General features: G+C 35.6%; 1 protein-coding gene across 1 annotated transcript in view; it reads right to left on the reverse strand.

Annotated features, from left to right (window-relative positions):
• The window catches only part of LOC138333253 (thrombospondin type-1 domain-containing protein 4-like), a 47,720-nt gene that overhangs the window by 17,205 nt on the left and 15,708 nt on the right, over positions 1-14,807 (reverse strand). Inside the window, exon 2 of the mRNA XM_069281515.1 lies at positions 6,684-6,750. Coding sequence (XP_069137616.1) covers positions 6,684-6,750 — 67 coding nt within the window. The remainder of the gene's footprint in view (positions 1-6,683; positions 6,751-14,807) is intronic.

Genomic DNA, 14,807 nt, shown 5'->3' on the forward strand with positions numbered 1-14,807 from the left:
AGCATTTGTCATCACCATTACATTATGGGGTTATTTACCGATTAACTGATAAATAAAATACATATGTCCTCTTATTAGCGGAAATTATTTGAAGACTGCCTATCACGTTTTGAGGAAGGTGACTGAATGCATACCACTTGTAATAGTGGAAAGTGTTTTATAGTGCTATCTTACCGAAACGTACAGTCAGAAAAAACTAACAATACTTCACATCTGAATGTACTTATTACACAAATAGACCCTTGTCATATTTTTTATGCATCTTCTGTATGTACAAAAAGCACAAAGTTCGCACAATGCACTTTTAGCTTTGATTGAACCACTACCGCCACCTGTTGCCAGAAAAAAAAACATGTATATTGGCAAAGGCGACAAGTGTTACATGCATATGTATAAACATGCATGTCTAGAAAAATGATACATTATATGTACCGATTCCTTTGTAAATTTCTTCCAAGTCATATAGTCATACACACATGAGCTTAGTAGCATACTTTCTTCACGGACAAACTGTCTCATAGCTGAGGAAAAACGAAATGATTCGCTACATATAATAGCATCAGTATAGACTACTGATCATAATATTCAAATATAAACCTTTTTGTCTGATACAAGGAACGCGCTAAAATAAGACTACTGCTTAGGTATGTAAAATGCATAATAAGTGAGGTTCTAGATTTGTCGTATTCCACAGTAAGTAGCAATGGTAGTTACAACTGTTGATAAACGTTCGGAATTTAAGATTTCTAATGAAAAGGATATGAATTATAATGTAATTAGGTGCGTAGGATGTGCTGATTCCGAAAGGTAGCACGATGAAGTGGGAAGAATTCCACTATCAAAAGAAAACACAACAAAATTCTTCGTGCGCCAGTCTACTAGTACACACAGGCATTTAACAACCGCAAGCCGTCCTGAGATGATAAAAGCTGTTATCGGATGTTCAGATAATTACAAGCTAAATGTTATTTTGATCATAATTGTTTTTCTTGAAATAGAGCGATGCACAGTTTAAAGAGTATTTTATTGTTTAGACAAATAACAGGTAAAATGTCACATCATTCTGTGTTGGTGCGGTAGATTGGTATATAAATATAATGACCTTGATTAAAGCTGTTTGTATATACATGAAATAACAGTGTATCCTATTTAATGAGAAAATTGTAAGTTAACGGGAACAATTCATGTTCCACGCGATATCCCATAACGTTTATGCGCGACTAGTATCTCTGGTGGTGATGAAACGTACGTACTCTCTAATTTCCCAGCAGAAAATGACTTTATTGTGGAATATCATCATTTAGTGTCATTGCAAACGCCATAAGAACTAAAAGACATGGTACGTGAATTAGTCCCATTAAACATGCTTCTCGCAAAATACATACTGCATATGAAACTTATATCTGTTATACCTTTCATTGTTATTGCGATTGTTATATACACAAAAAACAATATATAATTGATAGAACTAATCATAGTTGAAGTGATCAAAGATCACTTTCATTTTTTCGGCTGCAAAGTATATATATCATTTTTCCCTATCACCGCTTGTTTAGCTACTTACTATGTGTCATAAATAGCGAGTATTATTACATGTGAGAAATGTTATTGATTACGAAAGTTACCGATTGTTGTAACGCCATATCAGCTATGTTCATATTGCAAAGCTTTTGTTAACACAATATTCTCAGTTAAACGAATCTTTACCAGGGATATTAATTTTCATAATACCTTACCACAAAATAAGCTGTACTGTAAATGATGGTACAAATCACGCACTAGATATAGGAGTTAAAACTCCACCGACTAGGAATACAGAGCTGACATTCCATTATTATTACATAACATTAGCAAAAATTGGAAAGCAAAAAGATGGATACCACCTCCAATTCTCTATCTTATCGTCACGAAACAACAAATCGTTTGCCAACCTGTACACAATATATCGCATTCGTGAACAATAATGAGAAGCGGGATTCTTTTCTTTTATATTTTCTGTTCGTTTGAGTAAATATCCAAAAGCTTGCGTGGGTAGACTTTAGAATATCTATAGACATAGGTATTCTAAAAAAGCCACAGCTTTACCTTTTTTTTAATATCTTCAGAACATATCATTTATTCATGTAGTAGATAGTGCACATAGCCTTGAATCCGACAATATATTTACAAAAGTCTTAAAAGAAACATTACTGCGATATATTCACCACTTTCACTTCGTCCTACAAGTCTATTGACTGCGTACATGTATCTGGTATCAGGATCTAATGTTAGTATAGCGGATTGCAGATTTTTTCCAACGATTAAAACAATTTGATACAACTTTAAGCCTTCTTTCTTTATCAGCATTTCGATATTCCTCTAGGCAAGAATAAAATTTGTTTATTAATCATTTGATAACGTGATGAGACAATCATTGAAAAATATATAAAGTTTCGAGTTTGTCGACAAAGTAATAGTTGAAATGGCAAATATCTGGAAAGAAGACCAAATCGGAGTGTGTCATAGCATGGCGGTTAACATGTCGTTAACAAGAACTGTGACCAAGATATATATCTACCCCACGTATTACGCTTCCGTGTTCCCCGTGGCTGGTAACCCACAATTCAATTATACGAATTTGCGCAATGAAATGAAGTTGGTAAATAATATACAAATTACATGTAAATAAACATTCATTTATAACCACTGACACACGAATGTATACAATGTGTTCTGGACGTAGACCAATTGCATTGTTTTAATGACCGGCTTTGGCACACGGTAGATGTGCACCGGAGATGAACTGCTGTGTTGTTTGTGCACTATATTATTAGTTATGTATATATAAACATCAAATGTTTTATTTTTTCCTATTCTGTAGGGTTTGGGCCAAGACGCTGTAAGTGTAAACAGAACTGCGTACGGATGGTCCAGAACCCTCAGTTTGTTGGTTGAATTATGACTTAATGTTCCCTATTAACAGCAATCATTTATAGACGACATTCCCTATAAGCGATGTGTGGTGCGAGCAAGTGTTTTTAAGAGATTGCGATAGGATAATTGTATCTCCTTGCGCTATAGTGAAATATCACTGCCCACAACCCATTGTTTAAGACACTAAGCATCGCACTCACACGATCATATGGAAGCCACAGTGGACAGATCATCCATTCCAATTCCTCTTTATGCTGAACGTTTAAACCGGGGTAGACTAAAGCAAGTCCAAGAGGGACTAACGCTGAACACGAAATCAAAAGTAAGACAGTATCAAGCGAGACATTAGAAATATGAATTCAAAGTAGTATAAGGAATGAAAATGGAATATCCCAGATTTAGTCGCCTTTATTGACCACGCTGAAGCAAACATGTTATGAAAACAAGTATTTACAATAACGAAAAAAACATATGCAGTGTAACGATTCAAAATACGTTTTAATAACATGTTCGTATTACCGAATATACTACCTTAGACGTCAATTGTCAGCTGCACAATGAAGCTAGGTTGTTTGTTATTCTGACCATAGGTTCATATATATATATAACCAATTTGAGCAAAACAAGACAAAGTAATCGAAAATTACATATACCCTTAAATATGTTTACTTATTTTATCCCTTTACACTAATACGATATCAAACGCTAAGTGACTGTCGGACAAGTTAGAACCCACGCTTTTCCGTGGCATGTTTAATGTACGATTAAATGCCAGCCATCGTTCAGACCATGTTAATCCCGAACACCCGTAGATAATGTTTCACATGTACAAAAAAGATCCGGCAGTCTGTAACCCGACCCATTCGTCTTCCTACAACAGAACCCCCATCAATCATTCACCCCTGGTTAGCACTACTCCGCCCAACATCACCGTCTTGTCTCATTACTATTGGAATATTTATTTTATAAGGTATTCTGATATACCTAAACATGCATATCTCAAGGTAATTCCTGGACTAGTAACCTTGGCCTTGTAATCTCATGACTTGTAAACTTGGAACTGATAATTAATGCATAGATCTAGCACATACATCAATGAAAGATCGAAATTTCAGATGTTCTTTATACAATATCGGCATATCTTATCCGCACCCGTTAGATATAAAAGCAAACAAAAATGAGATATTTATACATTATAAACGTATTTCATTGGTGATGTAAACAATATTTTGAACATATTTGGAAAATAATTATGCATTAACAATTATTATTTCATCAACAACACTTAAGTCCAAGTGCATTGAACTATATCTTTGCACGTGGTACGAAAAACGTTAAAATGGAACTGTTACTTGATTATGTAAGTTAATATTATCCAGGATCGCTATCGCCTCTATCCAGTTCGGATTTTATATTACGCTACTTTCCTAAAGTATCTAGTTGACATCAAACAACATGACTGTGAGTAGGTCCTTGTTTTTCCAACAAAACTGGAAGAGAATCCAAGCTTCACCAAAGTCCACAAAAAAAACGGCGAATGTGTAATGAATGCCAACAGAACAAACAATTGAGCGCCTGTCGGATTGTTTCTTGTATTCTGGGCACGTCTGCTGGGTCTATAGACAGGTGTTCATCAGACAGACAGATTTGCTCTGCTGAGAAGCTCACAGGTAGTATGGGAATTCAGCAATTGTTCACAGCTCACTTATTTGATGTATAGAGACTATGGCAGCATCACAATCAACTTTTTGCATCAAACTGCGCAGACAAAACTTGTAACGATTTTTAAAATAAAATTATCACATATACTTTGTAACCAAATAATCACCATAATATTGGTAGAAGGCGTTCCACCTTAACAAGGACGTTTGGCGTTTATCTCATACAAATAATCGCCAGTTTTCCTGGTTAAAAGCATCCCAGGTGCTATAAATCTGTTCACTTCTAAAGAATATTCTACCGTCATATACTTTCTCCTCGATAACATCAGCAGATGCGTCTGTATCTCAAAAGGTTTCCGCTCTGTATTTATGGTTTTTAACTTCTTGATAATTTGAGAAAATTCGCTTAATTAACACAGTTAATTTTATAATTGTGTGTTATTGACAAAATAAGCGATAATTATTTAATCAAACACAATACACTGATACACAGATAGGCTGATTAGGGACTTATACATACTTTCCCTGTTAATAACATCGACTCAAACTCATTGAAGGTTTAAAGACAGCGACACTTAAGTTTAGTATACTTTTTGAAGACAAGTATAAAGCGTTAGTAAATAAAGTCCAGTTAAATATGTGGACTTTTAAAAACAAAAATGTATTCAATGTCTATCATTTTTGTCTACGTCCTTTGTCTCTGGTGTCTGTCTCATTTTATGTTAGGAGAGGGCTTGTTAAAAATTCGTGTCCACCATGCAGCTGCAAATTGCATCGAGGACGTGAACAAGCATAACGGAAGCATGTTGTACATGCTGGAGAAACCGGTTTTGGGCAGTATTTGAAAACAGTCAGTGTGAATTCGGTATGTGTAGAAAACAACGACTTTGGAGTCAGGTACTGATTAAAGTTAGCAATTCAAGCACCGAACAATTGTCCCATAGTGTGGATTGTTAATGTAGCAAATGCATGTTCCTTTTGATAGTGCATATCATGTTTCTGCAAACATAATCTAGTGAATGTTTTCTGTTCCGGTAAATGTATTCTAGATGATTAACCTAAAATCTTATTATGTTTTTATGATTATGAATATGTATCAACGAGATGATAAAAGATATTGATGATACACGTAATGATTACAACTGTTTGTTATTCACATAATACTGTCCGTTGTAACGATAACATACCCAACACAATAGACATATGCACGGTTATGCAAAATATATACTAATTTTTATTACATTGCTCAGGACATATTCTGAAAAAGTATCAGTGCTTTTAACATATTCAATTTGGAACACAAAATGCAAATTTTGTTATCATCAGAAATATTTTGGGGTGATTCTTTCTCAAACAATACGTTAATATTCAAATCGTGGAGAATCACATCTAAAACGGGAACCACTACAATCAAAGTATAGGAACATGTGAAAATGGATAAAATAAAAATAATCAAATATGGAAGTTGGTATGAGAGCCTTTTTGTGAAAGGGTAATAGAATGATACATGTATTTACAAAATATATTTAATAAAAAAAGAATTGGAAACCCTGTTTAAACAGATCTTATTCATGATTATATGAAATATCATATTTTTCTGTCGAGAGCTTTTCCTCACACACACACACAAAAAGCAAACTAAAGTCAAACATTTGACTTAATTAAGTGATCATGAGATCAGGTTATTTCTAATGTAAGTTCTAGTAGTATTTATATCACACTATGGAATCAAAAAAATATAATCAGTGATGTTCATTAAATAATCAATGTATCATCCAATGACAATAAGGCTTATATCACAGGCACTTGTACGTCAACTATTAATTTTGTATACAATTTACTGTATGAAAAAGAATAAAGATAATGTATTCTTACACAGTTACCAAAAACTTCGCCTACCGTATGCATTTTGAATTAACATTTTAAATGCAATTACCAGTCGGAAGGGTGTGAACCAACCAAAATAGCGGGGTTTGCACATGTCATTATTATCATAACTAGCTGATAAAAGATATCATTCATATATATTTATTATGTGTTATTTCTGAAAGTTTTGTGCTATTCATTTTTTTTTTTTTTTTGCAAGGAAAGTTTGAAAATTATACTTACATTTGTATTTCCTGCCGAAAACCGCACTGATAACGCCAGACAGACTGTAAACACCAACATCTCCAACCTTCAAAATAATTGGAAAAACAGATATGAGAAGTGGTCCTTAATCGGGTCAAGTTTTTTATTTACTCGTGGGCGGGGATATAGATGTAGCTTTGTACATGTACTTTGTTCACTGATTCCAGAACTGATGGTGGGAAAGATGTTTAGAATTATTGTCGAAGATTGTTGTCAAAATGTGCGACAATGTCATAATAAATTGTTGAATGTTCTACATTTATTTAATGGGCTACGTCTACTACGCTATAATCTAAAGCATTTATCCACTTATCTATGAAACTCTTCAAATTGTAAATCCACAGTGGAAGTACATAAAATATATCCAACTCTATGTGAATTAACTTCAGAACAATCATTTCAACGCACGTGCAGAAATTCACACGTACTACACTTAACAAACAGCACGAGGTTAATATGAAAAACTATTCTTAGTCAAATTTTACTCTATAGATTAACTAGCACCAATCAGAAAAGGGAAACCTTCTAATCTAATCTAAAATGAGACGCACTGGTAGTTAGGTTTGGGGAAAAATTATCGCACGGTTTTATACAACCAACGCTTATATTATATATAAAGACATTTGTATTTATCAAGATATCATATTTAATCTTGCTGATCTAAATTAATGCATTCATCACGCGTAGAACCTCAGTTGCGGTAATTATAACTCTCCTTCTCCTACAGACTGATCACCAGACTAGCGGCAAATCCACAATAGGGGTCCATTCAACCCTATCTGACCCCGACCTCTATATTTTCGCTAAAACATTAAGGTCTGAAAACATGCGTGTACATTTCCCTTGATCTCATCAGGGGAACTCCCACTAATGATTACATTAATTGTTAAAGCTATGGTAGTTACAGAAAGTATGTGGTGTCTACTACAAACATCCAAATCTATGGGATGACTGGTTCTGTGATTTTAACATGGCAGAGGCTCTGGTGATTAATTCAGATGTCACAGATATATGACTGCGGGGAAGGTTAATGATCGATATCACAATCTAGCTTTAGTATACTTACCCATTTCATAATTACATATTTATGTCTGATAGGTGTATTGTCTGCATGGTTTTTTTTGTGAATTGACTCGGAATTTACCTGCACTTGCATCGAATGTTATATGCTGTGTGTTGTATAATACGTATTTGTAGATTTACACATAAACATTTTTCTATATCATACTACATCATTGTCAACCATGAAGACAAAAAACCCTTTATAATACATGCATATGGTTTTTGTATGGCTGGCCTAACTGAATAATGCCGCTACGTTAAGAAATGCATATACAATGTATACAATGAGATACAATTTACAAGGTGTAACAAGGTTTTACAGTATATAATGAGATACAATTAACATGGTGTAACAAGGTTTTACAGTATATAATGAGATACAACTGACAAGGTGTAACAAGGTTTTACTGTATATAATGAGATACAATTAACAAGGTGTAACAAGGTTTTACTGTATATAATGAGATACAATTGACAAGGTGTAACAAGGTTTTACTGTATATAATGAGATACAATTAACAAGGTGTAACAAGGTTTTACTGTATATAATCAGATACAATTGACAAGGTGTAACAAGGTTTTACTGTATATAATGAGATACAACTGACAAGGTGTAACAAGGTTTTACTGTATATAATGAGATACAATTGACAAGGTGTAACAAGGTTTTACTGTATATAATGAGATACAATTGACAAGGTTTAACAAGGTTTTACTGTATATAATGAGATACAATTGACAAGGTGTAACAAGGTTTTACTGTATATAATGAGATACAATTGACAAGGTGTAACAAGGTTTTACTGTATTTAATGAGATACAATTGACAAGATGTAACAAGGTTTTACAGTATATAATGAGATACAACTGACAAGGTGTAATAAGGTTTTACTGTACATGTATATATTTAGCAACATAGTTGGTGTAAAGGGAAACTCTATTCTGGAAAATTGAAGCCTAATATGTTATTAATTTTAATTGAATTAAAAATAAATTTCTATTTTTAGTTTTATGAATCAAGGCATCATTTAAAATATTGTTGTTTTTATATCCAGACGACTGATACAGACCCCTTAGGCCTTTTGATGATTTATATGCCAGCACATATTTGCAGATGGAGATGTACCTAGCTGGAAATTATCACATGCATATTCCCTTTACATGTATCTGGCGTGACTCTCGACACATGTTTTGTTATGAATTTAACACGTTCGAGGTCAACATCAAACGGTTTTACTTCCTTACCGCCACTTCCTAAGTCAAGTACACGTCCAAGTACCGGTGAGTATCTCGGTGAGCGCGAGACGGTGCATGGAGGTGCGATTGCTGTGTATTCGAATCATATACGTGTGCTTTTATAAGAATTCATGACATATATATCTATAATGCATATTCCAGGTAAGTACGCACTTCAGAGAGTAGATTTATGATTAAATGTATAATAATTTGGTAGTAAAGGAATATATTGGTTCATCAGGTTTTAACATACCAGAAAATAATATCAAGAGTGTTTTTCCTGGCTTTGGTAGGACAAGAAAATACATATAGCTACGATGCATACATCGACTGATTTGGCGATTATAATGGTGGTCAGTGTATAGTTTTTCAACCATTACTAGTTTATTATATCAGGAGGAGGTGTACATGTGCTATTGAATGCCCTCGGCTGTATGTCTGTACAGTGAGACAACACTTTAAAATGATGTTTTAGTTCCCCAGTATAACAAAGACGTGATAACAGCTTGCAGCAGTAAGCAAATTACATCCAATAGACCAACAATACATTAACTTAATATATATATTTGTTCACATAAATTCTGGTTTTTCTCCATTTGTCGGTCACAATGTAAAAGTAATGGAAAAAATAGGTTAATCTAGTTCGTATGTGTGCAAAATGCATAACGAGATAAGTTTATGACAGAGAGTAACTTGTTATGAAATACTAGAAATGCATGCTGTTTGGATGATGCAGTTGTAAAGGGTGATATTGAAATAGAAGACATCAAGACTTGTATAGATTTCATAGTTTAACAGCAGAGCGCAAATTTTGTGAAAGATAATTATTTGTTTTGCGAACAGGAGACACTTGATTGAATTGCAAAGGTTATCCGTAAGATTCTATATTGCCAAATAAATAACGAAAACTATACTTGTAGCTGCTACAACAGCTTAACAGATGTGCCCATTTATCATTTTACCGAAAGTGATAATACATTGAAAATGCATTATACATGTGTCTACGTAACAGCCGCACTAGTACAATTCCTACACGTGAAGACTCAACAAGTTACTACAATCTGACAACATTTGGGAAAATCATTCAAGGAAATTGTTTGGTACAATTCTGGCTCCACATCCAATGTGTTTCGTTGCTGAATGACGCATTTCTTTGTATGATTGTTTTATGGGTGTCTAAGGAAAGTTCTGAAATAAAGCTCATTTTCAATTAGAATAGTCTTCTAACCACCCAAGAAGATAGTAATTTGAATGTATATTATAAGTTAGTGGTGTAAAATAACTTCACAATCGATTGATGTAACAGCATTCGATTAGGTTTAAGTATTTCTTCTTCTTTTTCTTTTTCTTCTTCTTCTTTTTCTTCTTCTTTTTCTTTTTCTTCTTTTCCTTCTTCTTCTTCTTCTTCTTCTTTCTTTTTCTTTCTCTTTTCTTCTTTTCTTCTTCTTCTTCTCTTCTTTCTCTTCTTCTTCTTTTCTTCTTCTTCTCTTCTTCTTCTTTTTCTTCTTCTTTTTCTTTTCTTCTTCTTCTTCTTCTTCTTCTTCTTCTTCTTCTTCTTTCTTTCTTCTTCTTCTTCTTCTTCTTCTTCTTCTTCTTCTTTCTTCTTCTTCTTCTTCTTCTTCTTCTTCTTCTTCTTCTTCTTCTTCTTCTTCTTCTTCTTCTTCTTCTTCTTCTTCTTCTTCTTCTTCTTCTTCTTCTTCTTCTTCTTCTTCTTCTTCTTCTTCTTCTTCTTCTTCTTCTTCTTCTCTTCTCTCTTCTCCTTCTTCTTCTTCTTCTTCTTCTTCTTCTCTTCTTCTTCTACTACTTCATATTTTTTATTTCTAACGTTTAAATACAACTACTATGTTGCTCTATCAATATGCCCTATCACTACTCCTTTGGCATTTATTTCACTTCGACATGTATAATGTGGAGACAATATCATACTAGGACTCAACGTTAATGAAAGGAATAAGAGGTGGACCGACGTGAAAGAGAAAGAGTGGCGATACAACATAGTATTGATTTGAATCGAAAGCAATGTTTGTATTAATATTGTTTGGTGATTAATCCAATAAATCAACTACACATACTACATTCACGGAAATGTATATATTGAAAGATAAAAAAAAAAAAAAAAAAACAATAACGGCTGACTTGTTACGTGAGCGCTTTCGCCCAATTCAAGGGAGCTCTTCGGACGTAACTATTCAGTCGGTATTGTTTTTATTTTTTCATACAGATTTCGTCCGTAAGGATTTTTCTTCAAATTTATTATATTGAAAGATATATATATTGAAAGTTTGTTTAATCAAACATAGTTAACGAGTAAAAACCAAGCAAGCAATTGATTTTTACATGATACCATGTAATCTACAACATCTTTATCTGGTTTAGAAAATGCTGATAATGAAAACAAGAATCACCCTCTTGTTCCTTGACAGATTTCTAACTTGATGAAGACAAACGGGATTCAGTTAATCGCTTATTGCAAAAAAAAAATTAAAGTCAAGTACGAACTACGTGGGAGTGTTTAATCTTCCTTGTGACACGAATTTGTTATTTCCTTTTCTATGGGGGAGGGGGGACACGATATATTTTGCAACAGTCGGCCACTGCACTGTTTAATTGCTACTCCTTATCAGTATGGCGTGGCACTTTGGAGACAGGCCATGAGCGATGAATGACATACATTGACTTTTTGTTATCTTTATGCGAAAAAATCTAAACATTGAAAACTATGCATTACTTTATAACATATTTTGCTTCTTCGTGAAATTTCTTTCTGTCAGTATATGACTGGGGTCCTGGTAATCAAAGCTAACATTCAGTAAGATTGACACAGTTTTCTATTCACCCGATATATCAAATAATACACTTATATATATTTGCACATGAATGAGACTCACTAAAAGGCACACGAAAATTAAAACAATCCATAAATGTACAGAAAGGCAAACATGAAATATATACTCTTTTATCAAAATACTTTTTCTTCAATACGTTTCAAATAAAAAAAAAACACATTCAACTTACAAGTACTAAGTTCAATAATTCCAGTTGAGAAGAATTTCCAGTTGGTTTACGCTCTCACACACGAGTCTTGTGTACGTGAATACAATATATCAGATGCACACTGAGTCTACTTATTAACGATGCTTGCTGATTATAATATTTAATTCGGAAATGGATCGTTAAAAGATCTCCCAAGACACTACTGTATAACACATTCAAATGTAATTCCATAATCATTGTTACCTTTGAAAAAGTTTTTTGATGGGATCATTCATAAATAAAAATAGCGTCTTTCTCATGTTCGAAGATTGCTTTTTATATACATATTTTTTATATAAATGTCATCCTATAACGCCACCTTCCTGATAATGTACAAATGTAGATGCAGTTGACACAAGTTAGAAAATCGGATACAGTAATGTATCTACTTTCATGTGGATGTAAATAATACCCTTTATTTTGTCGACAGTTTATTCAACTCAAATCCCATGATTTTTATGTCGCCTTAAATCGGGACATCATTCCAGTCCAACATTTGATCTTTAAATCGGTAGAAAGCTTGTTAATGTAACCTTTCATTTTATATTACCGAGGAACTCTTCCGATTCAACGATCCGCGATTTACGTTCCGGTGAACATATTTACCTGGTATCGCCTCCCCTGCGATTTTTTAATCTCTCACATTCGGTTGTAACTACAAAAATGTATGACTGAAAACATTGCTACACATCATATCACATGTATCACTTTCCTTTTCAAGAGAGATTTCTATATTTTACGTGCATCCCACCTAGAACGTATAATAAACTCCTAAATCAATCCTAATGTGTATTTCAAAAATAAAACAGCATAGCAATGTATTTTTCTAAACTCTAATGAATTTCAAATCCCATAAGATACCTTGGATTTAGAGACATGATTTTACACAACTCAGCACGCAGATCTTTTTTATTAATATTTTACATGAAAAGAAACTAATATGTCATTTCCATCTCTTTCAAAATAAACACTTTACGAGTCACTAATTCGCATAAATAAGACATTGCATTGGGTGCAGTCTTATTGTAGTCTAAGAAGAACATAAAATTGAATCATTCTGTCTGCATTCAAAAGATAGAAAAACCATTTTTAAAGATTACATATGACACCATTATAAATATTATAAATTAGATTGGTATTTAGTTTGAACTCCTGTTGGGTTAATCTGTACAATAAAAGAGGGGTGTTGTTTGCAGATAAGAATACTCTGTCTGTGGTCTGAAAGCTTATTAACGTGTTTCTCCGTAGGATAAGTCTAAGTCTGTTTCACAGAGGGGTGGGAGGTGGGTGGGGTGGGGGTATATCACGTATCTGTTTTACAGAGGGGTGGAAGGTAGGTGGGGTGGGGTATATCACGTATCTGTTTTAAAGAGGGGTGGGAGGTGGGTGGGTTGGGGGTATATCAAGTATCTGTTTTACAGAGGGGGGGGTGGGTGGGGTGGGGTATATCACGTATCTGTTTTACAGAGGGGTGGGAGGTGGGTGGGTTGGGGGGTATATCACGTATTTGTTTTACAGAGGGGGGGGGAGGTGGGTGGGGTTAGGGTATATCACGTATCTGTTTTACAGAGGGGTGGGAGGTGGTGGGGTGGGGGTATATCACGTATCTGTTTTACAGAGGGGTGGAGGTAGGTGGGGTGGGGTATATCACGTATCTGTTTTACAGAGGGGTGGGAGGGGTGGGTGGGGGTATATCACGTATCTGTTTTACAGAGGGGTGGGGGGAGTGGGGTGGGGTATATCACGTATCTGTTTTACAGAGGGGTGGGGGGTAGGAGGGTGGGGTGGGGTATATCACGTATCTGTTTTACAGAGGGGTGGGAGGTGGGTGGGGTGGGGTATATCACGTATCTGTTTTACAGAGGGGTGGGAGGTGGTGGGGTGGGTATATCACGTATCTGTTTTACAGAGGGGTGGGAGGTGGGTGGGGTGGGGGTATATCACGTATCTGTTTTACAGAGGGGTGGCAGGTAGGTGGGGTGGGGTATATCACGTATCTGTTTTACAGAGGGGTGGGAGGTGGGTGGGGTGGGGGTATATCACGTATCTGTTTTACAGAGGGGTGGGAGGTAGGTGGGGTGGGGTATATCACGTATCTGTTTTACAGAGGGGTGGGAGGTGGGTGGGGTGGGGGTATATCACGTATCTGTTTTACAGAGGGGTGGGAGGTGGGTGGGGTGGGGGTATATCACGTATCTGTTTTACAGAGGGGTGGCAGGTGGTGGGGTGGGGTATATCACGTATCTGTTTTACAGAGGGGGGGGGGGGGTGGGCAGTTGTTTACAGGTAGGTGGGGTGGGGGTATATCACGTATCTGTTTTACAGAGGGGTGGGAGGTGGGTGGGGTGGGGGTATATCACGTATCTGTTTTACAGAGGGGTGGGAGGTGGGTGGGGTGGGGATATATCACGTATCTGTTTTACAGAGTGGTGGAGGTAGGTGGGGGGGGGTATATCACGTATCTGTTTTACAGAGGGGTGGGAGGTAGGTGGGGGGGGGTATATCACGTATCTGTTTTACAGAGTGGGTGGGAGGTAGGTGGGTGGGGGTATATCACGTATCTGTTTTACAGAGGGGTGGAGGTGGTGGGTGTGGGGTATATCACGTATCTGTTTTACAGAGGGGTGGGAGGTTTTAAGAGGTGGGAGGTGGGTGGGTGGGGGTATATCACGTATCTGTTTTACAGAGGGGTGGCAGGTAGGTGGGGTGGGGTATATCACGTATCTGTTTTACAGAGGGGGTGGGGAGGTCTGGAGGGGTGGGTGGGGGTAT

Source organism: Argopecten irradians, chromosome 10, assembly GCF_041381155.1.
Source record: "Argopecten irradians isolate NY chromosome 10, Ai_NY, whole genome shotgun sequence".
NCBI classification, from domain to species: domain Eukaryota; kingdom Metazoa; phylum Mollusca; class Bivalvia; order Pectinida; family Pectinidae; genus Argopecten; species Argopecten irradians.